The sequence below is a fragment of the Tamandua tetradactyla genome, chromosome 11, assembly GCF_023851605.1.
Source record: "Tamandua tetradactyla isolate mTamTet1 chromosome 11, mTamTet1.pri, whole genome shotgun sequence".
NCBI lineage: Eukaryota > Metazoa > Chordata > Mammalia > Pilosa > Myrmecophagidae > Tamandua > Tamandua tetradactyla.
In genome coordinates, this window is record NC_135337.1 from 88,683,539 (window position 1) to 88,707,825 (window position 24,287).

The 24,287-nt window shown below is 56.4% G+C and overlaps 1 protein-coding gene across 1 annotated transcript in view; it reads left to right on the plus strand.

Annotated features, from left to right (window-relative positions):
* Positions 1-6,300: 6,300 nt before the first annotated feature.
* The window catches only part of ADGRL1 (adhesion G protein-coupled receptor L1), a 31,469-nt gene continuing 13,482 nt past the window's right edge, over positions 6,301-24,287 (plus strand). The window contains 3 exon segments of the mRNA XM_077121598.1: positions 6,301-6,441; positions 9,957-10,170; positions 18,039-18,148. Of these exon segments, the coding sequence (XP_076977713.1) occupies positions 6,372-6,441; positions 9,957-10,170; positions 18,039-18,148 (394 nt within the window). The 5' untranslated portion in view covers positions 6,301-6,371.

The window sequence follows — 24,287 nt, forward strand, 5'->3', positions numbered from 1 at the left end:
TTGTAGGCAGAGAGGGGGATGTTATCCGATTTTCATTTTGCTCAGATCCCTCTGGATGCAGTGGTGGTGGGTGGCAGAGTAGATGGTGGAGACCAGGGGGAGGTCAGTGTGGCCATCGTGGGGGAGGAGAGTGCCTTGAACTGCCTCCAGCACCCCTCCGTGCCACCCAGCACCTGTCTGCCTTTGGCAAATATCTACCAAACACCTACTTGTGCTGGGTGCAGTGGTGGGGATGCAGCCATGCACAAGATGGACACAAAATTCTCCCCTGTGGGGCTGACATCTAGCGGGAGAGAGATAATAAGCAAATAAGTAAAACACACGATGTGCAAGTAACGAGTGCTTTGGGGAAATACAACAAGAAAAGGGCATGAGCATGTCACCTCCTCAAGGAGCCTCTCCAAGGAGGTGACATTTGAGTTAGGACCTAAAGGAGGCAACGGAGGAGCCATCAGGTTACCTGGGGAAAGAGCAGCCAGGCAGAGGGCACAGGCCGTGCCAAGGCCCCGGGGTAGGACTGTGCTTAGTGTTTCCCACTAAGGAAACTGGAGCCGAGTGAGCCAGGGACCAAGTAGCAGAGGTGAGGGCAGGGTGGTGACAGGGCAGATCGTGCAGGTGGGCCACAAGGAGGCCTTTGCTTTGGCTTCGAGTGAGGTGGGAGCTATGGAGGGTTCTGGGGAAAGGAGGGACATGCCCTGACTCAGGTGCTCACAGGCGCCCCCTGGCCGCTGTAGGGGGAACAGTCTGTGGAAATGAAGGTGGGAGCCCGGAGAGCAGGTGGTGACTGAAAGGAGGTGAGAAGCGGGCGATTCTGAAGGTGGAGGCCCGCGGATAGTTTGGCCCATGGGAGAGAAGGAGAGGGCTTAGGGTAGCTGTTTGGTTTCTGAGTACCTGGAGGGAGCCAGCTGCCGTCTGATGAGCCAGGGGGAGATGAGGGTGGTGACTGGGGTGGGGACTGATGGTGAGGCAGGGCCTGGGCAAATGGGCCCTTCACGTGTGCCACCCTGTGCTGGGTACTTGCCGTATCTCTGCGAGAATGGTCCATTCTTCCCCACGTAGGGAAATGGACTCAGAGAGGCCAAGAGCCTGGATCGAGGCCACACAGCAGACCAAACCCAGAGCCCGGACTCGCGGCGGGTCCCTTCATGTACTGGCAGGCCTGCTGCCGCTTGCCCATTCTGCCTCGTGGGGTCTGCACGGAGGCCTGAGGGCTTTCTGGGGGAGGGGGGCGTGTGGTGCTGGCTCTTAGGCCTGGGGTCCAGGGAGGACAGGGGACTGTGCCCGGCGTGGGGGGTGGGGGGCAGGTGCCGAGGGGCTGGCGGCCTGTGGGCAGGGGGTAAGGCTGTTGAGGGGCCCAGAGCCCCCCTCCTTGGTACCCCCAGGCAGTCAGACACCCACCCACTCGCGCCAAGTGTTGCCATGGCAACCACACTGTAGGGCAGGCTAAAAGGCGCCCCCTCTCCTCCAGCAGCCGGTTCTCCTCCTGTCACCCTCCCCTTCCGCATCCCAGGGCACCCGAGGACAGAGCTGGCGCTGAGCTGCCCGCACCCGCCATTCTGCCCCGCCTTCCCTGCTCCCCCCCCCACCCCCGAGCCCGGCCTGAGATACAAACCTGGAATCAACAAGCCTGGGTAGAGGGCTGCAAATCCTGTTCGCTGCTGGGGTAGGGGAGGGTGCAGCTGAGACCACTGAGGCACGAGGCACGAGGTGGAAACAGACAGGCGTGGCTCACCTTGGGTGCCCCGCGCCAACCCCGAAGCCCCCGCGCCAACCCCGAAGCTGGGCCACGGCTGTGGGGGAGGGGCTCTTCCAGCCCTGGGGGCAGCCTGCTTGGGGCCTCAGCCAGCATGCCAATCGGGTACCCCGGACATGTCTCTCTAACTCCGGGCCCTCAGTTTCCTCTTCTGAAAAATGTGGAGCGGAATTACCATGAGGAGTCAACGAGATGAATGTGCAAAGGCCTCAGGGTCTCCTGGGGTGGGGGCACCCACCTTCCCACGTTGGGCCTCTCTGCTAGGGTAGATGCTGAGGGTCCAGGTGAACTCCCAACGGTGAGGCAGGGGCGTTGCCAGTCCCAGGAGAAAGGATGCAAAAGCTGGAGTCCCCAGCTTCCCACAGCTTCCTGGGGAGTCCTGTCTGGGAAGAGGGGTTCAGGGAGTGGTGGGTACCCAGTTACCCAGGAAGCTCTCCTTTCTGATGCCCTGAGGTAATGGCACTCAGTCTCTGCGGTCAGGCTTGGACCCCTAGGTCAAAGGGCAGATACCCCAGTGCCGGGAGACAGCAGCCAGGGAAACTGAGTCCCGGCCTCAGAAGCGCCCATCTTCCTGGGGGTAGAAAGACAAGTGGTGAGGGGGCACATGAGAAATTTAGTGTGGTGGCAGTGATGGGGAGGACAGTGACAGGGGACATGGCCTTCGCCACATGCCAGGCACGTTTGGAGTGTGTGACAGGTGGGAGCTCATCGGGCCCACACAACAGCTCAGCGGCAAGGAGGTTTGGGGAACAGTGGGGGCTGGGCTGTAGGATGCTCTGCGGTGCAGGTGACGGAAGCCCAGGTGTGTATCTCTGGGGAGGGCACATCTGGGTGGAGAGCCAAAGGACACATGGGTGAGGATGTACAGCAGGGCTGTGTGGTGCGGATTTGGCGTGACTAGGGTGGGGGGTGGACAGGCAGGAGCCAGGGCGTGCGCAGGAGCCCTTGGAAGGGATTTAAGCAGGGGAGCCCCAGATGAGCCTGGGTTGGGAGGGTTGCAAAGGCCTGGGGGGCAGTCAGGGAGCAGTCAGGACTATCTAGGGGAAAACGATGCTGAGGTCTGGGGGGACCACTGTTGAGGATGGATGGACTCCGAAGTTTGAGGGTGGGGATGAGGGCAAGGCAGTGAGCAGTTGACGATTCCAACTCCAGGTCTTTGGCCCAAGAACATGAGATTGACGGTGGGGTGGGGGTGGACGGGAAGGACCTTTGGTCCAGTAGAGGAGAGGATGCTTTGGAGACCCAGATGGAGATGGAGAAAGGTGGGGTCAGGAGAGAGGCAGGGCCAGAGGCTGAATGTAGCAATCATCACCACAGAGATGAGGCTAGTTTGGATCCCTGAGGGGAAGGGGGTACTCTGCCAGGGGTTCCAGTGTTCCAGGGCGCAGCTGGGAGGGCACCTCTGTTGGATCCTGTGCTGGCTCACATGTAGGTACAACTGCTGTCCCTTCCAGAACCCCATGCAGGAGCTGGAGTGGAGGGGGCTGTGTGTCCCCCCACCACCACTCCCCACCCCCTGAGGCTCAAAGTCACTCAACAGGTAGATCGTAGAGCGGGGTCCAGTCAACCTGAAAGGAAGGTTTTGGGGAGAGGGGAGTTTCTGACCTCCCAGAGATGATCAGTAAGTGTCATAGCCGGGTTCTGGGAGGAGAAGTGGCTGTGGGCTGCGGGTGGTTGAGGGCAGATTTCTAGACTTGGGGCCAAGCTCAGCCGAAAGGTAGGGAGAGAAGGTTCAGGGTTGCATAGTGGATATTACGTCCCTATATTGCATGTGACAAGCCTGAGGCCTGGACAGGGACAGCATCTGGCCTTGGGGGTATTTATTTATGGAGGGCCCATCGTGGGCCAGGCCCTGTGCCGAGTTTCCTGCCCTCAGTTGCTTACCATCTAGAGGGAAAGGTCGGTAACAGACCCATTAATATAAAAAGATCATTTCAGAGCTCTAACGCAAAGACTGGGGCAAAACGAAAGCTGTTGTTTTAGGGTCCTGTATTAGTTTCCCGAGGATTCTGTAACAAATGGCCACTGCCTGGATGGCTTCAAGTAAGAGCAATGTATTATCTCCCGGTTCTGGGCCCTCCATGACATTCCTTGGCTTGTAGTTGTGTCACTTCAGTCTCTGCTTCTGTCTTTTTATTGCCTTCTCTGGTTCCTTCCCTGAGTCTCTCCCTGCTTTCTCTTACAAGGGACACCAGTCATGGGGTTGGGGCCCACCCTAAAGCCAGGGTGAGCTCATCTCGAAGGCCCAGACTAAGTCACCTCGGCAAAAACTCTTTCTGCAAACGAGGTCTCCATCTGAGGCTCTGGGTGGACAGAAATTGGGGGTAGGGGGCACCATTCAGCCCATGGTAGGTTATCAGGGTAAGGCCTCTCTGTAGGGGTGACCCTGGAGTCGAGTACTGCCCTTATAGGCCACTGCAGACACGCTGTGATCTGGGGGCACGCGTCCCAGGCAGAGGGGACAGCTGAGGCAGAGGCTTGGGGGCTGGAGATCCGAGTGGAGAGCTGTGGGGAAGGGCACGCATGGATTTCCTCATTACACGAACCCTTCGGCAGTGGGGAGGTGGTCTGCGGGCAGTCGTGGAGGCCGAGAGGAAGGGGCAGGGGTGATGGGGGCCTACTCTTGGGCAGTGGCTCTGGGGGCCAGAGTGGGTCGGTATGCAAGATAGTGAAGGCACAGCCCACGGGACGTTGCTGGTGGATCTTGCAGAAGGGCAGGAGAAGCGGATTTCTAGGTTTGGGGCCTGAGATTTATTCAACAAGTACAGCTGCATGCCAGGTCCAGCCCTAGAAGCTGAGCTACGGCAGCGGGCCAACCCGCCCAGTCTTCTCCCCCTTGTGGAGGGGACACTCCGAACACAAGATAGTTACATTTGATGCCCACCAGTGACGAACGGATGGACAAAAGGTGGTCCTTCCGTACAGTGGAACAGTATTTGGTCATCAAAAGGACAATGAGCCCCTGAAACGTTACGCTGAGTGAAAGCCGGACAAAAAAATGCCCAAATAGCATCTGATTCCATTTATGTGAAATGTCCAGAAGAGGCGAATCTGTAGAGATGGGAAGCGGATTAGAGGTTGCCAGGGGCTGGGAGAGGGAGGAATGGGGCCAGGGCGGCTGCTAAGGGGGGACAGGGTTTCCTTTGGAGTGTCAAGAAAGTTCTGGAACTAGAAGGAGATGGTGGTCACACAAATCTATGACTGAACCAAAACCACTGATTTGTATACACTACACGGGTGAATTGTATAGCCTGTGAGTTGGATCTCAGTAAAGCCGTTTGGGAAAAACATAGTTACATTTGCACAGAGGCCAGGCGAAAGCGAGAAGTGCAAGGGCCCTGGGGCAGGGCCAGCTGTGATTTGAGGACTAGAGGAGGCAGCAGTGGCTGGAGTAAAAGTGGGATCAGGGATGGCTCGGCCTGTTGAGTAGGTTCTTGGAGGTTGCTGCCAGGGCTTTAGTTTTGGGGGAGAAAAACAGCAGTGGCCAGAGCTCTGTTGGAACCTTCCAGAATGGAATAAGAGGATTGGAAAGTACTTGTTCATCAATGGGGTTGATGCCCAGGGACAGGCTGGGATCCCTGCAGGGTGGTTTGCTCGCCCCCCCACCCCTGCCCTACCACTGCACTCTCAGAGAATGTGCTAGAAGTTTCCCATTTGGAGAGCAAGGGTGTGTAGACAAAGCAAAGGGCCAAGGCGCACTTCTGGGTCTACAACCTTGAGAGCTCCCCGGGAGCTGGGAGGGCAGGAGGAGGCTGGTGGAAAGGGGGCTCCGACTCCAGAGCTGGTACACCCCAGGGGCTGTGGTGCCCAGAGCAGGGCTTGGCAGGAGAAAGAGGGTTGGAGGGAAGGCTGTTCCCGGGCCTGGCCCTGACCCCCAGGGGCACCCACCCCTCCCTCCCCGCCTGCCTGTCTCCAGCTTACCCCGAGGGTCCGTTGGAGGGGAAAGGGGACTCTGGAGTCCCTGGTCCCCGCTCGGTGGCGCCAGCTAGGCGGATCCTAATTAGCCACCAGATGCGGGGGACAGGAAGCCAGGGCGGGGTTGGAGGCCTGGGTCTCGCTGGGGGAGGATGCTAAGCCCGGGATGAATCTGTAGAAACTGGGATTCAGGGAGAGGGGTGTCCAGAGGGTCCCCTGCGCCCTCTGCCCAATAGGAGCAGCCGGACCACTATGTGCTTCCGGAAGTTTCCATCGGAAGGGGAGGTGGCCACCCTAGGTTCTGTTTTGTCCCAGGAGCCCCGCCGGGTGGGTCTGTCCACCGGGACATGGTGGGGAGGGGGTGCAGCCGTGGCTAGAAGCCCTGGGGGATGGGACTGCTCAGCCTTCGCCCAAGGGTGCAACTTGTGTGGGATGCAGCTGGTTGGAGAGCGCTGCCGGGCACAACAGGACGGAAGCCCTGGGTCCCTCGTGGGAGGAGAGGGAGCGGCGCCCATACCCCCCCAATCCTGGGCCAAGCTTTGGGGGGGAGGTTGGGGAGGGGGGACGCTGCCGCCCGCCTGCCACCGCTCACTCTCCCTGTCGTTCCGCAGGCCGCTGGCCCAGGCCGTGGTGCCCGCCTGGTGATGTGGGGCGCGGCCCCCCGCACAGCCCACTGAGAGCCCCGTGCCCGCCCCTGGCCGCCATGGCCCGCTTGGCTGCTGTGCTCTGGAGTCTCTGCGTCACCGCCGTTCTGGTCACCTCGGCCACCCAAGGTAGGTGCCCACTGGCTCCCCCCGTCCCAGCCGGGAAAACACCACGGACGCACTGCCACGCCCCCTGCCTCCCACCCTGGAAGGCGGCCGGCCCGGGCTCAGGGAGAGGCAGCTGTGGCACCCTCTCCCTGATGCCACCGGGCACTGACCACCATGAACCGTAGGCTGCAGCCCCCTCGGACCCGGACAGGCCTTCCCGGCGAGCCCATGTGCCCCTGTCTGCTCTCTCTCTCTCTCTCTCTGTGATTACATCTCCGAGTCTCTCACTGGGAAGAAGGCTTAATTAAAGCATGCCCGCTGACGTTTATTTAAAAACAACTAATTACTCAGCTTGGCCCTACGCTGGCCCTGGGATCCCATACATGCCACAATTAGCACCCGGGCCTTCCCACCCACCCGTCCCAATTATTCAATTATGATCCTTGGTGACCCGGTGGGGGCCATGCTGGGGTGAGGAGAGGGGAGAGGGGAAGGCCTCCTGGTCTCACCCCTCGCCCTGGGGTGGCCCCTTCCCTACCCCGACCCCACGCCGCTGGGTCTGGGGGGCATTGGACATGGGTGCCCAACCCTGTCTCCCCATGAGAGGTGGCATTTGTTCAGCGGCGCCCTGGGCTCTGCACCCCCAGAACCCCTCAGCTCCAGCACCCCCCACCCCCACCCCGTTCTCTGCCCATCCAGGGCCTGCCCCAGCTGGGCAGGGAGGAGCCTCTGCCACCCCCAGCCTCCTGGGCGCCAGCCCTCCACCCCCGGCCTCCCTCCTAAAATTAGATGGGGAAGCAGATGGTGCTCCAGGCAGACATGTAAAACTTTCCCCAACCGGGACTCGGCTCACCCCGGAAACTTACCCCCCACCCCCCACCCCGGGGCCTCGCTGCCATACCCCCTGGGCCCCCTAGCTGGCACTGCCGGCTCCAGATCTCTGGAAAGGGGCCAGGTTTGGCTGCGACTCCCGTCACGTACCCCGCGTCCTCGGGTGACCTCAAATCCCAGGCGGTCGCTTCCCGCGCTGACAAGGGATGGTCCCCGCGTGGAGCCTCCGGCCTCTCCCCGCACCCCGACTTCCCCCGCTGCGGCCCGGCAAGGCCAGGCCAGGCTGGCACCAGGTGGCTGCCTGGGCTGGCGAGCACTGCCCTGCTGTCCATGGCACCGATGCCTGGAACTGCATGTTCGCCCCCCAATGTGCACCGAAATCAGTGTCGTGACTCCCCGTGCTTCGGAGAGCGAGCAGGGGCTTTGTTTTGTGGCTGCCAGGAAAGGTGTCAGGAGGTGGGAAAGTCTCAGATCTGTTGCCCCGAGTCTAAAGAGTTCAGGGTTTTCATGGATTCAGACAAGGGCAGGTGGGATTGCATCGCTTACAGCAACAAGTAAGTAAGCTGGAACAGCCATCATGATGACAAGTAGGAATCTGTAGTCGGCGGGTAGAAAATTAAGGATACCCGAGCAAGCACCGCTCTCCTCCTGCTGGGTGCAAACACCCTGCAAGCGCCTTGGGCGCGTTTCCGCATTGCACATCGTCCGCACCGTGCTTCAGGGGAGCAGCTGGGGGCCCTGGGACAATGTGGATGAGGTCACCAGCCCGGGGCAGGGGGGTGAATGTGGGTGCCGAGCCGGAATCTGTAGCCAGAGTCATGTCACCTGTCGGGGAGTGTCGTGGGATGGTTGTTCTGCCGGGAATTGGACCAGCCTGGGGCGTTTGTCCCCGACACAGGGTCACGGGGTTCCTGGGAGGCTCAAGCGTGCAGCAGTGACGTCCCATAAGCAAGGAGACCTGCAGGCTCCTGGCCTTGTCCCTGAGGTCCCCAGCCAGCAGGTCCGGGGGTGGGGGGAGAAAGCAGGTCTAGAATCTGCATTTGTGAACTGACTGCCAGGTGACACCGAAACTGCTGGTCCCCGGGTCACCCCTGGCCAACTCTGGCCTAAGGGACGCGGCTGCCGAAGCAACTAGGAAGTGGCCGAGCCAGGTCTCTGGTTTCTCCTCCCAAAATGCCAGCGCTTTCCCACCTGTCTTAGTTTCCCGGGGGAGGGGGGAGCTGCCATAACAAAGTACCACAAACGGGGAGGCTTAGAACAACAGGAATGTAGGGTCTCCCAGGGCTGGTACCCAGAGGTCTGAAAGCTGGAGGGGACACTCCTTCCTTGCCTCTCCCTGGCTCCTGCTGTTTACTGTAATCCGTGGGCTCAACACGCGCCTTGTCACGAGGCCTTCTCCCCTTTATAAAAAAAAAATTTCCCTTTTACAAGGACACCAGTCATATGGGACCAGGACTCACCCCAGTCCAGTTTGGCATCATCTTAACGAATCACATCTTCAAAGACCCTAATTCCCAGTAAGGCCCCATGCCCGAGACCAAGGGGATAGGACGTGAATGTGTCTTTTTGTGGGGACACGGTTTGCCCCCTCACGCTGCCCTTTCTCTGCGCCTTGCGGATGCTCGTGGGGTGGTGGGAAATTTGGAGGGCCACAGACCCCCTTCACTTCTGACACCACCCACAGGCTCGGGGGCAGCTGCCTTGAGCTCGGCAATTTGCTAGGACCCGCACAGCTCGCTGAGGGCTGTTATACTTGGGGTTGTTATGGTTTATTACAGCGAAATGGGCACAGGCTAAAATCAGCCAGGAGAAGACGTGCGTGGGGTAGGGTCCAGGAGAATTGCACACGGAAACTTCTAGGTGTCCTCTCCCTGTGGGGAGTGTCAGCTTTCCCAGAGCTGCGCGGGGTGCTGCCAGCCAAGGAAGCTCGCTGTCTTGAGTCTTTACTCGGGCTCGGACCTGTGGGTGTGGTTGGTGGCTGTGTCTCCAGCCAGGTGCCATGGGACCCAGAGCCGCCCCCTACGTGGCACTGCCAGGCTGCCTGGCGTGGCCTCCCACGAGCCCAGGGCAAAGGCCAGACCTCTCTCTGGGCAGGGGTGAGTTCTTCCCAGCACAGGTGGGCTTACTGAGAAGTCCCTGGCAGCTGAGGAAACTGAGGTTCACATATAGGCTGTGTCCCTGACCCAGCTGAGCTGGAGATGGAGTCTCCGTGGCAGGGGACTTCTGGCCCAGGCAGGATCTCTGCCAACTTCAAGGTCTTCCCACCTCTCCAGGGTCTTCTCACCCCTTCAAGGCCCTCCCACCCCCTCTGGGGTCTTCCCACTCCCTCTGGGGTATTACCACCCCCTCCAGGGTCTTACCACCCCTCCAGGGTCTTCCCACCCTCTCTGGGGTCCTCCCTCCCCCTCTAGGGTCCTCCCACCCCCTCCAGGGTCCTCCCACCCCCTCCAGTGTCTTGCCACCCCCTCCGGGGTCTTCCTACTCCCTCTGGGGTCTTCTACCCCTTCCGGGGTCCTCCCTCCCCCTCCAGGTCCTTCCACCCCCTCCAGGGTCCTCCTACCCCCTCCAGAGTCCTCCCACCCCCTCCAGGGTCCTCCCACCCCTCCAGGGTCTTCCCACCCAGCAGGGTCTTCCCCGGCCCTGGCGGACTGCCCACTGTCGTCCGGGAGCCCTGGACCACCCTGACGCCCACCCCCTCCCCACAGGCCTGAGCCGGGCCGGGCTCCCGTTCGGGCTGATGCGGCGGGAGCTGGCGTGCGAGGGTTATCCCATCGAGCTGCGGTGCCCGGGCAGCGATGTCATCATGGTGGAGAATGCCAACTACGGGCGGACGGATGACAAGATCTGCGACGCGGACCCCTTCCAGATGGAGAACGTGCAGTGCTACCTGCCGGACGCCTTCAAGATCATGTCGCAAAGGTGAGGGTCGCGCCAGCCTGTCCCCTCCTCTGTCCCTTCCACGCCCGTTCCCCGACCACCTCCTCAATGCTGCGCCCTGAGGAAACTGCAGAGAAGACGCAGCTGGCGGCCCCCAGTATCAGCCCAGCCCCCCAGTACTAGCCCTTTTCCTCAGTACCAGCCAGTCCCCCAATATCAGCCCATCCCCCGTATAATGGCGATCCCCCTAATACCAGCCCAGACCCCCCAAACAGCCAATTCCCCCAATATCAGCTGATTCCTACCAACAGCGACCTGCCCTCCTCCCACCAGGCTGTCCCCTTCTACTTACCTGTACCTCCTCCCATATCTCACCCGCCTCCCCCACGCCCCCCAGTCCATAACCTCCATACTTGCCTGGCTCTGAGGTCAGCAGGGGAGGAGAAGCAGGACAGGTAAGGATCATAGGGGCAGGGGTGGGGGGGCTGTGACCCAGACTGCAGAGGTCAGGCCATGGTGCCCTGAGCCCCAAGGAAAGGTGGGCATGAGACTAAGCATGGGAGTGAGTAGGTGTGTGTTTGAATGTTAGAGTGTGTGAGTGTGCATGTGACTCTTTAGGTGTGAGTGTATGTGTGAGCGTGTTAGAGTGTGTGTGTCTCAGTGTTTGGGTGTCTTTGTTAGATTGTTTGAGTGTGTGAGTATGAAGGTGAGTGTGTGTGTGTTCCAGTGTTTGATGTTTGAGTGTGAGAGTGGGCGTGAGTGAATTGTGAGTGTGTGTGAATTGTGAGTGTGTGTTTGAATGTTAGAATGAGTGTGTGAGTGGGTGCGAGTGAATTTAAGAATGAGCATGCGTGTGCAAGACTGAGTGTGTTTGGGCATGTGTCAGGGTGAAGGGAGGGTATCCCACGCTCCACATTCTCCTGCTCAGTTTCATTCACTCCTTCAGCGCTGGCTTCAGGGGTCTGGGCAGCTCGCCATGATTTCTTGGGCATCTAGCACAGCGCCTGGACCAGTTCTGATGCTCTTGGGTTCCCAGTCTCATGGAGAGGGGGACACAGGGCAGCGCGGTTACCATGAGCCAAGAGAGTAACGAACAGGTTTCATCCAAAAATGGAGTGGAAGAGGGTACACCATCGTTCACAAGAGCAAAAAGGTGGAAACAATCCAAGGGTCCATCAACAGATGAACAGATAAACAAAACATGGTCCATGCAGACAGTGGAATGTTATGCAGCCATGAAAAGGAACGAAGCTCTGACCCACGCGATGTGGGGGGCCCTTGAAGACATCATGTCGAATGAAAGAAGCCAGACACAAGGAGAAAGGTGTTGTACAGTTTCATTTACAGAAACCACCCAGAATAAGCAAATTCACAATGATAGGAAGTAGATTAGGGGTTCCTGGGGGCTGTGGGGGGAGGGAATGGGGAGTTGTGACTTTATGGGCATGGAGTTCCTGTTTGGGGTGAGGGAAGAGTTTGAGTGATGGAAGGTGGTAACGGGAGCTGGACACAGGATGTAATAATAAAAGACTGAATTGTGGAGGGGGTGGTTTGCAAGGATAGTGCAGTGGTAGAATTCTCGCCTGCCATGAGGGAGACCCGGGTTCGATTCCCAGTCCATGCATTTCCCAAAAAACAAACAAACAAACAAACAAAAAGCCAACCAAATAAACAAAAATTCAACAAATGGTGCTGCAAGAACGGGATACTCGCATGGAAAAACAATGAAATGTGACCCCGCCTTATAGCACACAAAAAAACAAAGAAAAAACTGAATTGTACACATGAAAGTGGTTAAAATGGGAAGTTTGGGGTTGTATATGTGTCACCATAATGATAAAAATGGAGGGAGGTGAAGGCAATGATACCAGTGGAGCCAGAAAAACTTGGGGGGGCTCTTAGTCCTGCATCGTCTGCAGGGGTCCCCATTCTCCGCTGTCCCACCGCCTTGACATCTGGGGGCTCTGGGTCCCCATTTCATCTCTTTGTATTAGGAAGAGTGTAGTGAAGCTGCTGTGACAGGGACACCAAAGTACAGACACCAAAGCAAGGTGGGCGTTAATAAGCCCCTCGGCTCCCACTTCCATCTGGAGGTACCAGACCCATGGACGCCGGCTCTCGGCACCCCCTTTTGCCTGCCTGTAAAAGCACGTGTCCCGCCTACTTGTATCTCACCAGGGGCATGTGCACCCCCAACTGCATGGGGTGCTGGGACTTGGGGTCCCCACCTCCAAGGCCAGCATCCCCCCTTCCCCTCTTTTTTTTCTTTTTAAGGAGGTAAAATTCACATTACGTAGCACCCACCATTTGAAAGCATACAATTCGGGGTGCACGGGTGGTTCGATGGTAGAATGCTCACCTTTCATGTGGGAGACCAGGGTTCGATTCCCGGACCATGCACCCCTCCAAAAAAATAATAATTAAAAATAATAGTAATAAATGAAAATATACAATTCAGCAGCCATAGTACACATACAATATTTTGCCACCATCACCTCTAGTTCCAAAACGCTTCCATCACCCCAAAGAGAAACCCCCTTTCTCACTAAACAGTAACTCCCCATTCTTCCTGGGCCCCTGTCATCTCCCTTCTGTCCCTATGAATTTGCTTCTTCCAGATATTGCATGGATGTGGCATTATACAGGATTTGTCCTTCGGGGTCTGGATGCTTTCACTGGACCTGAGGCTGTCTGGGTTCAGCCCTGTTGTGGCAGTGATCAGAACCGCAGTCCTTTTTTTATGGCTTATATTCTCTCACCTGGACGGACCGCGTTTTGTTTATCCATTTGTCAGTTGATGGCCGCTTGGGTTGCGTCCACTTTTCAGCTACCGTGAATCATGCCGCGGTGAGTGCTGGAGTCCCTGTATCTGCTCTCAACTCTTTGGGATCCATACCTAGAAGTGGGACTGCCGGGTTATGTGGTGGTTCTCGGTTTAACTTTTTCAAGGTCAGTGCGCTCCTTTTAAAGAAGAACTTGAGGCTGGGTGGACTTCATCTTCCCCTCCCAGCTGGACCCTTCGCCCTTTCTTGTGTTTCTGAGGTTGAGGGCAGGACTGGAGGGGAATCCGTCTAAAACCCCTCAGACCATGTGTCCTGCAGCCCACAGCCAGCTGACTGCGTGTTCCAAGGAACAGAGGCCCTGATCACAGGGGTCAGACAGATAGACACACAGCAGATGAGAAACAAGCTTCCCTTTTTGAGAAAGAGTTGACTTTTTTTTTGGGGGGGGGGGGCAGTGATGCATGGTCCAGGACTCAAACCCAGGTTCCCCGCATGGAAGGTGAGCATTCTACCACTGAACCACCCGTGCACCCCAGGCGTCCCTTTTTGTACTGTTAATCAGGCCTCGTGTTCTCGTTTTCTTGGCTGCTCAAGGAAATACTATGTAGTGGTTCAGCTTAAACAACAGGAATTTATTGGCTCACGGTTTTGAGGCCAGGGGACAATGTCCAAGCCAAGGCACCTTCAAGACGATGCTTTCTTCTCAAAGACTGAAGCATTCTGGGGCTGGCTGCTGGGAATCTTTGGTCCTTAGCTTGTCATGTGGCAAGGCAGGTGGTGGCTGTCTCGTGGGCTCTCACCTCTCTTCTGGGTTCCATTGACATTCAGCTTCTGGCCACTTCCTCTGTAGCCTTCCTCTCTCTCTCTCTGGAATTTCATTCTACTTAATCATAATCCAGTATTGGGATGAAGACCCATCCTGACTGAGTTGGGCCACATCTCAACTGAACTTGCCTCATCAAAAGGCCCCACTGACAATGGGTTCACCCCCGCTGGCCTGGGTTAAGTTTAAGAACATGTTTTCCTGGGGTGCAGACACCTCCAAGTCACCACATCTTGCTTCCCTTAATAGCTAGATCATGAGAGGTTGACTGGGGCCCCCCGGGGAACGGGGAATGGCTTTCCTGTGAATGGAGCGCTGTGTCTCTCTTCTCTCTGCTCTGACTGCCAAGCCTTATAGTGGCATTGCCCAAAGAGGGGCTCATGGTCTGCTGTTTGTCCTCGAGACAGTGTGGTGGCCATAGATGGACACTGTGAACATTTCATAAGTAGGACATTTCCATCCTGAACATCAATAGCACCTCAAACGTGCGTGACTTCACATGCAACCATCCTCCATGAGAAACGGGGGTGCTTTAAGAAAAATAATAAAGTTATACGCGGATACGACGGGAGTGGAGAAGGGTGGCTTGGGAGAGCTGTTTGTAGGGCGAGTTCTCCAGCCCAGCCTCATGCTGACGATACTGGGACAGGGCTGCCTGTGGGAAAATCCCACTCGATGGGGAGGGAAGCTTTTCCCTTCCTTTTTGTCTGACCCCTGTGATCAGGATCACCGTTCCTTCGAGCAGACAGTCACCAGGCTGTGGGCCTGCATGTCACCTTCCCAAGTTGGGGCTGTCCATGTCCTCCTTGGGCCCCGGAGGCTGGGAAAGAAGGGTGCCACCCTGAACCTGCAACCTTGGGGGTTGTTCATATGAAACTTAACCCCGCAAAGGATAGGTCAAGCCTACTTAAAATTAGGCCTAAGAGTCACCCCCAAGAGAACCTCTTTTGTTGCTCAGATGTGGCCTCTCTCTCAGCCAACACAACAAGCAAACTCACTGCCCTTCCCCCGTCTATGTGGGACATGACTCCCAGGGGTGTGGACCTTCCTGGCAACGTGGGACAGAAATCCTAGAATGAGCTGAGACTCAGCATCAAGGAATTGAGAAAACCTTCTTGACCAAAAGGGGGAAGAGTGAAATGAGACAAAAGAAAGTGTCAATGACTGAGAGATTCCAGAGTCAAGAGGTTATCCTGGAGGTTATTCTTAACATATTTAAATAGATATCACTTTGTTAGTCAAGATGTAATGGAGAGGCTGGAGGGAACTGCCTGAAAATGTAGAGCTGTGTTCCAGTAGCCATGTTTCTTGAAGATGATTGTATAATGATATAGCTTTCACAGTGACTGTGTGATTGTGAAAACCTGTGTCTCTGATGCTCCTTTTATCTACCTTATCGACAGACGAGTAAAACATATGGAGTAAAAATTAAAAATAGGGGGAACAAATGATAAAATAAATTTAGTAGATTGAAATGCTAGTGATCAGTGAAAGGGATGGGTAAGGGGTATGGTATGTATGAATTTTTTTCTGTTGTCTCTATTTCTTTTTCTGAATTGACGCAAATGTTCTAAGAAATTATCATGATGATGATGAATATGCAACTGTGTGATGATATTGTGAATTACTGATTATATCTGTAGAACAGAATGATCATATGGTAAGAATGCATGTGTTTGTTGTTATATATTTTTTTAATTTAAAAATTAATAAAAAATAAATTAAAAAAAAAAATTTTAAAAGAAGGGTACACAGACTTCCGGAGAAGATGGCGGCTTAGTAAGACGTGCGGGTCTTAGTTCCTCCTCCAGAAAAGCAACTAAAGAAACAGAAACAATACGAAACAGCTCCCGGAGTCACGACAGAGACCAAAAAGACAGCGTACCCGACTCTGGAACAGCTGAACAGGCAGGGAGAATCCGCTGTGGTGAGATACTCGAGGGGCGCGCGTTTTCCCGGCCGGGGCGGCTGGCGACAGGGGTCCCCTCCACGCACGTGGCTCCCCGGTCTGACTGGGAACGTTGGATAGCGGGGCCCTCCCGTCACGCTTGGCGTTTCGGGCCAGCTGGGCAATTAGGACCGGCACTCTCCCAAGCCGGGGCGGCCAGCGACCCCCGCCTTCATGCGCGGTTTCCCGGGCCGACTGCCGTGCAGACAGACGAGCGCCACGAGCGCCACCTACTGGGCAGGAAAAGAAAAACAGAGCCCAGAGATTTCACAGAAAAACCTTTCAACCAGCTGGGTCCCACACCCAGGGAAATCTGATCAAATGCCCAGACACCAGCAGAAAATAATGGATGACGCTCGGAAAATTGAAGATATGGCCCAGTCAAAGGAACAAACCAATAGTTCAAATGAGATACAGGAGCTGAGACAACTAATGCTGAATATACGAACAGAAATGGAAGAAGTCTTCAAAAACCAAATCAATAAATTGAGGGAGGACATGAAGAAGACGTGGGCTGAACAAAAAGAAGGAATAGAAAATCTGAAAAAACAAATCACAGAACTTATGGGAGTGAAGGACAAAGAAGAAAAAATGGAAAAAACAATGGATACCTACAATGGTAGATCTAAAGAGACAGAAGCTACAATTAGGGAACTGGAGGATGGAACATCTGAATTCCAAAAAGAAACAGAAACTATAGGGAAAAGAATGGAAAAACTTGAGCAGGGGATCAGGGAACTGAATGACAATATGAAGCGCACAAATATACGTGTTGTGGGTGTCCCAGAAGGAGAAGAGAAGGGAAAAGGAGGAGAAAAACTAATGGAAGAAATTATCACTGAAAATTTCCCAACTCTTATGAAAGACCTAAATTTGCAGATCCAAGAAGTGCAGCGCACCCCAAAGAGAATAGACCCAAATAGGCGTTCTCCAAGACACTTACTAGTTAGAATATCAGAGGTCAAAGAGAAAGAGAGGATCTTGAAAGCAGCAAGAGAAAAACAATCTGTCACATACAAGGGAAACCCAATAAGACTATGTGTAGATTTCTCAGCAGAAACCATGGAAGCTAGAAGACAGTGGGATGATATATTTAAATTACTAAAAGAGAAAAACTGCCAACCAAGACTCCTATATCCAGCAAAATTGTCCTTCAAAAATGAAGGAGAAATTAAAACATTTATAGACAAAAAGTCACTGAGAGAATTTGTGACCAAGAGACCAGCTCTGCAAGAAATACTAAAGGGAGCACTAAAGTCAGATACGAAAAGACAGAAGAGAGAGGTGTGGAGTAAAGTGTAGAAAGAAGGAAAATCAGATATGATATATATAATACAAAAGCCAAAATGGTAGAGGAAAATATTATCCAAACAGTAATAATACTAAAAGTTAATGGACTGAATTTCCCAATCAAAAGACGTAGAATGGCAGAATGGATTACGACCCAGCAATACCACTGCTAGGTATCTACTCAAAGGACTTAAGGGCAAAGACACAGACGGACATTTGCACACCAGTGTTTATAGCAGCATTATCTACAATTGCAAAGAGATGGAAACAGCCAAAATGTTCATCAACAGACGAGTGGCTAAACAAACTGTGGCGTATACCTACGATGGAATATTATGCAGCTTTAAGACAGACTAAACTTATGAAGCATGTAGTAACATGGATGGACCTAGAGAACATTATGCTGAGTGAGTCTAGCCCAAAACTAAAGGACAAATACTGTAAGGTCCCACTGATGTGAACCGACATTCGAGAATCAGCTTGGAATATATCATTGGTAACAGAGACCAGCAGGAGTTAGAAACAGGGTAAGATAATGGGTAATTGGAGCTGAAGGGATACAGACTGTGCAACAGGACTAGATACAAAAACTCAAAAATGGACAGCACAATAATACCTAGGTGTAATGTAACTAGGTTGGAACACTGAATGAAGCTGCACCTGAAATATGGTTTTTTGTTTGTTTGTGTGTTGGTATCTTTTGTTTTTGTTTTTTTCTTTTTCCTTTTTATATATATATATGTATTTTATTAGTATTATTATTTTAATTCTCTTCTCTATATTAACATTCTATATCTTTTTCTGCTGTTTTGCTAGTTCTTTTCCTAAAGCGATGCAAATGTACTAAGAAATGATGATCATACATCTATGTGATGATACTAAGAATTACTGAGTGCATTTGTAGAATGGAATGATTTCTAAATGTTGCGTTAATTTCTTTTCTTTTTTTTGATTAATAAAAAAAATTAAAAAAAAAAAAAAAAAAAAGAAGGGTACACCCTCTCCCACCCCCAACACCCCGAAGCCAGGGTACACGTTCGTCAGCTCCCCCCTCTCATCCCTGCAGGTGTAACAACCGCACCCAGTGCGTGGTGGTGGCCGGCTCCGATGCCTTCCCCGACCCCTGTCCTGGGACCTACAAGTACCTGGAGGTGCAGTACGACTGTGTGCCCTACAGTGAGTCCTCTTGTTCCTTGCGTAGACGTGGGCCCCTTCCCCCGAGCGAGCGAGCGAGCGAGCAGGAGACACCTAGTCTCTCCACACACATGGGACCAGATTGGGACTGGGCATGGGTGTGCGGGCTTGGGGGAGAGGCCTGCTCCCTCCCTTGCACACTCTCTTTTCTCCCAGACACCCTCATCACCCTTATTCCCTTCCCTAGAGGTGCCATCTCAAACTCTCATCGTCATCCCTCCACTACTACCCTGCACACTTGCCCTGCTTCGGTACATGCCCGTTGCTCATTTACACACTTCAAGGCCACTCCAGGAGCTCTCCCATGCTCTGCTTTGGACACTTGTATTTCCCTTGAACTTGCTGCACTCTAGACCCCCACACTCCTTCCCTTCCTGATCCACCCCCACACACACACCTGCTCTGCCTTTTCACTTGTCCCCTTCCACTCTCCCCTCCCACCTCTCACACGTCCCCACTCTTTCTTCTTGTGTCCCCTCCTGGTTCTGGGAGCTGGAATCTATACCCAGCGGTCTCTTGTGAGCTGTAGAGACGCAGCAGCTCTCTGCTCATGGCAGACCCCATGTGAAGGGCTGAGGGCATTTCCAGCAGATTCATGTTTCCTGGTTGGTTTGCCCATTACCAGATAGCACTTCCTGTCTACAGAGGAAGTGCCGCCATATTGGATGGAGAGTGGCCCCAGGAAGCCTGAGCTGGGGAGCCAGGAGCCTGGCCCAGGGGAGCAGACAAAGACAGGGTCTCTCCTCCTCAGCACCTGGCCCTGAACATCACCCTCCTCCCTGCCCTCTCTCTTCCCTCCCTCCTTCCCATTACCCCTTCTCCTCTCCCCAGCTCCAAATGGTCACTCTGCAGGGAGGGCCTCAGCAGGGAGTGGGGAGGAGGCCGGGCCACAGGAATGCTGAGCACGGGGGGCCTGGGCAGGGGGAGCAGGAGGCCCTGTAACTCTCCCTCCTCTCCCCTCCCACCCCAGCCTTCCCCACCCCCAACCTTTGACTTCTCCTTGCAGGTGACCGCCTACGCTGGGGCAGACAGGACTGCTTATGGGCTTCCGTAACTTGCTTCTTTTACTCCTCGTCCTTTCCTTTCAGCGCCCGAGGCCTCCAGCTGCCACCCGAGGGGGACGCCTATCTGCTGCTTGAAGCCTCCCCACAGCACTGGGGAACACTGCCCACCCCTACGTTGGGACAGCAGGGATGAGGGGGGTGGAGAAGGCAGTGAGAAGAGTGCAGTGGAGAGGTCAGGCAGGCCGGGGCTCGTGGCTTGGCTCTCGAGCCTTCTGGCTCTGAGGCCTCGAGCAAAGGACTTCGTATCTCTGGGCCACCGCAGAGGAAGGCGAGGTTCTGGGAGACGGTGTGTGCAGGGCCCATAGTCCATTCCCAGCAAGCGAGAGTTCTGAGGGCTGAGGTTAAAAATCCCCAGGGGCAGAGGTCATCACACAGACACCACCCATCCCCCACTGCCCAGACTCATCCCGGCACACGATGTTCCAGAAGGTTCTTTCCAACTGGCTGACCCTATTTGTCCATGTCTAATGGGGTGAAGCAGCCTGCATGCTCCCCGAGCTGAAGGTGCAAAGGAAATGCTGTCTACTTTTACTGACCTGGTGGCTTCAGCGCCCTAAGCCTCAGTTTCCCCATCCTTACACAAAGTCTAGCACATTCTGTGGCATCTAGGTAGTGCCCTGGACACTAAGTAGTCTTCGTTTCCGTTGTTCCCTCTTACCGAGTATTGTTGCCGTTATGAATAATCAGAAATAAAATCACAGCAGATGCCGTACTGAACAGTTCCCCAGCACGGGGGAGACAAAGGGCAGGGAAAATCCCTGGTCCAAGGGGAGTGCAGACCAAGTAAACCCAAGCGGGTCAGTGGACCAGGAGGGAAGTAGCTTATCCCAGCTGCTGCTCCTAAGGGTGGTCAGGGTGGGAGGCTGGGGTGGGGAACCTGCAGAGGCCAGGACGGCCCAGGAAAGGGGCAGCCCCCAGTCTATGGGAGAGAGCTGACCTGAGCAAGCTCCCTGGCCCTCAGAGGAGGCAGGCTGGAAGAAAGTGGCTGGGGGGCAGGGAGGCAGGGCACACACTTGTCCCCAAACGCTTGCTGAGCCCCTGGGTGCCAGGTCCCCGAAGACGGTGGGAAGGAGCTTCCTGCCAGGGGCTTCTGGAGGGGCTGGGCAGGGTAACCCAGAGCAAGGTGGGGTTGGGGACACAGGGTCGGGTGGGGAGCTGTCATCATACCCTGGGCTTTGAGGCTGGGGGGCGAGGGACCACCTCCTACCCTGAGGGCAACCCCAGTGCTGGTGAGGGCGGGCCAGGGGTGGGTGGCAGGGGCTGCTGCGGGGAAGGGGAAGTGGATGTCTGAGGGACCCCCCCACCGTCCCAGCAGAACAGCCTGACTAACACTGGATTTGCCTTGCAGCTGCGCCCAGCCTAACCATGACCCCTTCCTCCCCCAGGTGCCCGGCCCCCTGGGGCGGCAGGCAGATGCAGCGCTCCGGGCTCCTGGGCCCGGGGAGCATGGGAGCGTGTCCGTACCCACCCCCATCCACCCCAGCCCGCACCCCCCGCCACCTACACGCTGTCTCGCCAAGTCTGTGTCCTCCCCCTGCCTCTCACCTCTCGGCCTGTGTCCCCACCCCCACTCCATCCCAACTCACTCTCCAAGGCCTGGGTTGCACCTGCCCGTCTGCCCCCCCACTCCCTGTGTCTCACTCTGCCTACCTCTCTCTGTGTTGGCTTTTTTCTGGGGCGTGAGGGCTTGGGGAGAGCTCAGCTGGATGTGGACGAGGCCAGCACAGAAGGCTGAGGGGTCCACCCTGCTCTCCCAGCTTGGGAGACACTGACCCCTTCTCCTGAACCCCTGGAAGGCAGCAGGGCCTGGGGCAGGCTGGGGGGAGGGGGGCGGGTCGGAGGGGTTCATGCCACCTCCCACTGCCCCCCCCCCCCCGTGCCCCTCCTAGCCACAGCCCACCTCCCAGCTGGGGCTCCCCCCTCCCCTCTCTGCACAGAGGTCCCCCCCATCAATCTGATCTGAGCGCTTTCCTCTTGGCACAGAGAGTGCCCCCCTTTCCGATCTGAGTACTCCGTCCTGAGTACTCTGTCCGTCTGTTTGTTTGCCTATCTGTGTGTCACCCCTTCCCCACCACCTCCGTGTCTCTCTTTGTCTCTGCCCTCCCTGTGTCTCCCCTTTTTTTGTGATGGTCCCCCCTCTCCCCCGTCCCCCACCCCCACCCCAGAGGAAAGGACCCAGGGGTGGGGGGCGGGGGCTGAAACGAAGCCACTTAACTGGGTTGGGGCAGCAGGAGTGAGGAAGGAAAGGAAAAAGGGGACGTGTTGCCAGAGAAGAAACAAAAGCAATTTAATCTCTTCTTTTTTTTTTTCTCTCTTTTTTTCTTGCACATTTTTTTTTTCAATTTGTTTTCTCTCTCTCTTCCGATGCTTAAAGTAGAAGTGGAGCAGAAAGGTAAAAGAACTGTTACCAATGCTAACCCCTAACTCACACTTTGTTCTACCTGTCCCTGTATTTAATGTCACCCCAACCCCCTACCCTGGTCCAGTCGATGTCCCCCCCCCCCCGGGTGGCCTCCGGGCGGGGCAGCCCTGGGGCAGCCGCGGGCGTCTCTCCCCTGCAGACACCCGCGGACGCCTCTGAGCAGGAAGGACCTTGTTTCTCTCTCTTTCTCGCTCTCTCTCTCTCTTTCTCTCTCTCTCTCTGTCTCTCCCTATTTCTCATTCCTAGTCCTGGGCCCTTGCTGGGACCTGGCCTTCTCTCTCACTTCTTTTGCCTCCTTCAGGAGAAGTAAGCTTCCAGGGTGGGTGGGGACGGGGGAACCCCCACCCCCCACTTCTGGCTCCTGCCTGGGGGTGGGGGCAGTGTGAGCTGTCTCTCTCCTCTCTTCCTCTCCCCACACCCCACCTTTTTGTAAGGTGCTTCCAGTTTGGGGAGGTGGGATGGAGGGACACCGTTGTTTTCCTTTTGGGGAGCAGATTCCTCCAATCGGGCTCTGGGGGTTGGGGGGGGACTTTCTAAGTTCCTTCTGGTTTGGCGTTTCCAAGGCCCAGAGCTGTTTTGGAGCACGGAGCACCAGTCTGCCCCCCCCCCCACTACTATTTTCCAACCAGCGGGAGGGGGCCAGCCCAAGGGAGGGGTCCAAAGAAGCCATTCCCAGCCCTGGAAGGACAGCCTGCCAAAGTTGGGGGGGGTGGCGAGGGGGCGGGGGCGGGCCTCGTGGGGTTGGGGGAGCGGTGTCTCTTGTTTCTTTCACACTTGTGAAGCTGCAGTCAGGGTTTCTTTTGGGCTGTTGTGGCTAGAGGGCCAGGGAGCAGGCCCGAGGTGGGGGGCGCCGGGGCGGGGGCGGGCGCACAGGCCAGGCTTGGGGACTTCTGTGGGCACCGTAATTTCTTGCCTGTTTAGCGGTTAGGGCTGGAGCAGAGTGGGCCATGGGGAGGGGGGAGGGAGGTAGGCCCTGCAGCTGAAGGGCTTGGGGATGCTGATTTCCCTTCTCAGAACGTTTGGGGAAATTGCGAGCTCCGAGGTGGGGGTCGCAGGGGCAGAGCTGGCCTTAATGAATCACTTTTGGGCTTGAAATTACGGTCCATGGAGCATCCCCTGCAAGGGAGGCGGGGCGGGGTCCCTCTGAGCTGCTCCCCTCCCCATTCCACTCCTCCCTCCCCATCTCTGCGAGGCCTGGGCAGCCAGCCCGAAAGTCCCCCCACCCCCACCCTTCCACTCTCCCCCTTTCTCTCTCCTGGAGTCTCTCTCCCACCCGGCACAAGACACTCTTCTTGCAGGCCCGCCGGACGAGGCAGCCCTGGATTCTTTTCTCTTCGAAGGGTGGGGTGGGGCAAGGGGGGAGGAAAGAGGAGGTGCTGGGAGCTCGGTGCTGGGGAGGGGTCCTTGCTGCCCAAGGCCTACCCCCTCCCCCTGCAGACCCTCGCCCACTCCCTCTTCCCCCACGGTAACCTCTAACCACATTTTTCCTCACCTCACACCCTGCAACCAGGCCAGGCTGGGGTCCACGGCCCCCTTCTCCCACACACGTCAGCTCAGGGCTTGGGGAGAGGGGAGACCCAAGGCACAGAGGAAAAGGGTGGAGGGTGCAGCCGGCTCCTCAGGATAACTGGACTGGGAGATTGGGGGCGGGGGAGGTGGGGGGGCAGGGAAGGAAGCAGGGGACTTCTGCCCACCTCTGTGCCTTGGGCTCCTCTCCCCTACTCTCCTGGGCTGCTTTGTGCCAGGGACCCTGGAACCAGGCTCTGCACAAAGCTGGGGAGGGAGGAGTGGCCGCTGCCCCAGCCCCTCCTGTCATGGGCCAGCCCCCAACAAGCCGGCCCCATTCCTCCAGCCCACCCTCTCCCACCTGGGGGCCGAGTAGGAGCAGAGAATTCACTGCAGAGCCCCCGCCCCAGCCCTTGCTCTGGCCTGGCCGCGGGCTCTGCTAGCCGCAGCTGTCCCTTGTGGAGGGGGCAGCCTGGCCACAGGGATGCGAGCCCAGACACCCTGCCAGGAAGGGGAGGTTAGGGCCAGCCGGGACGTGAGGGGCGAGGGTGGGCAGGCCAGCGGTGGCCAACGAGATGCAGTTGAGGTTTTCCTCCTTTTCAGGGAATGGGGGGGTGGGGCGGGGCCCCCCACCTTTCTGACATCAGCGCTGCCTTGATCCCTCCTCCCGAGCCGGGGATGGTCACAGGTAAATCGGGGTCCGGGGCAGGGGAGGTGGGGGGGTCTGGCTGGGGTGGGCTGGGTCTTCATCCTAGCACCTGGTTCCCTCCCTTGCCCCCTCCGAGCTGGACCTGGGACTGCCCCCCCGCGGGACCCCGAGTCGGGCCGGGCCTTGGAGTGAATTCTCTGCTCACCCCCTCTCTCCTCCGCCAGCACTAACCCTTTCTTCCCAGGTGGTTTCCCGCAGCTGCCTCGGAGCCAGGACCTCACGGCACCTGCCCCTTGTCTCTCTCCACCGCCTCGCAGCTCTCCTCCCCACTCCCTGACTCTCCCGGGATCCCCCCCTCCCTCTCATGTCCCCCACCCCACCCGCCATGTGCACCAGTGTCAGTGTCTGCTGCTGAACCAAACCCCCAGAGACCCTGCCGGCTGGGGGCAGGGTGGGGCGCCCCCAGGGAGAGGCTGGGAT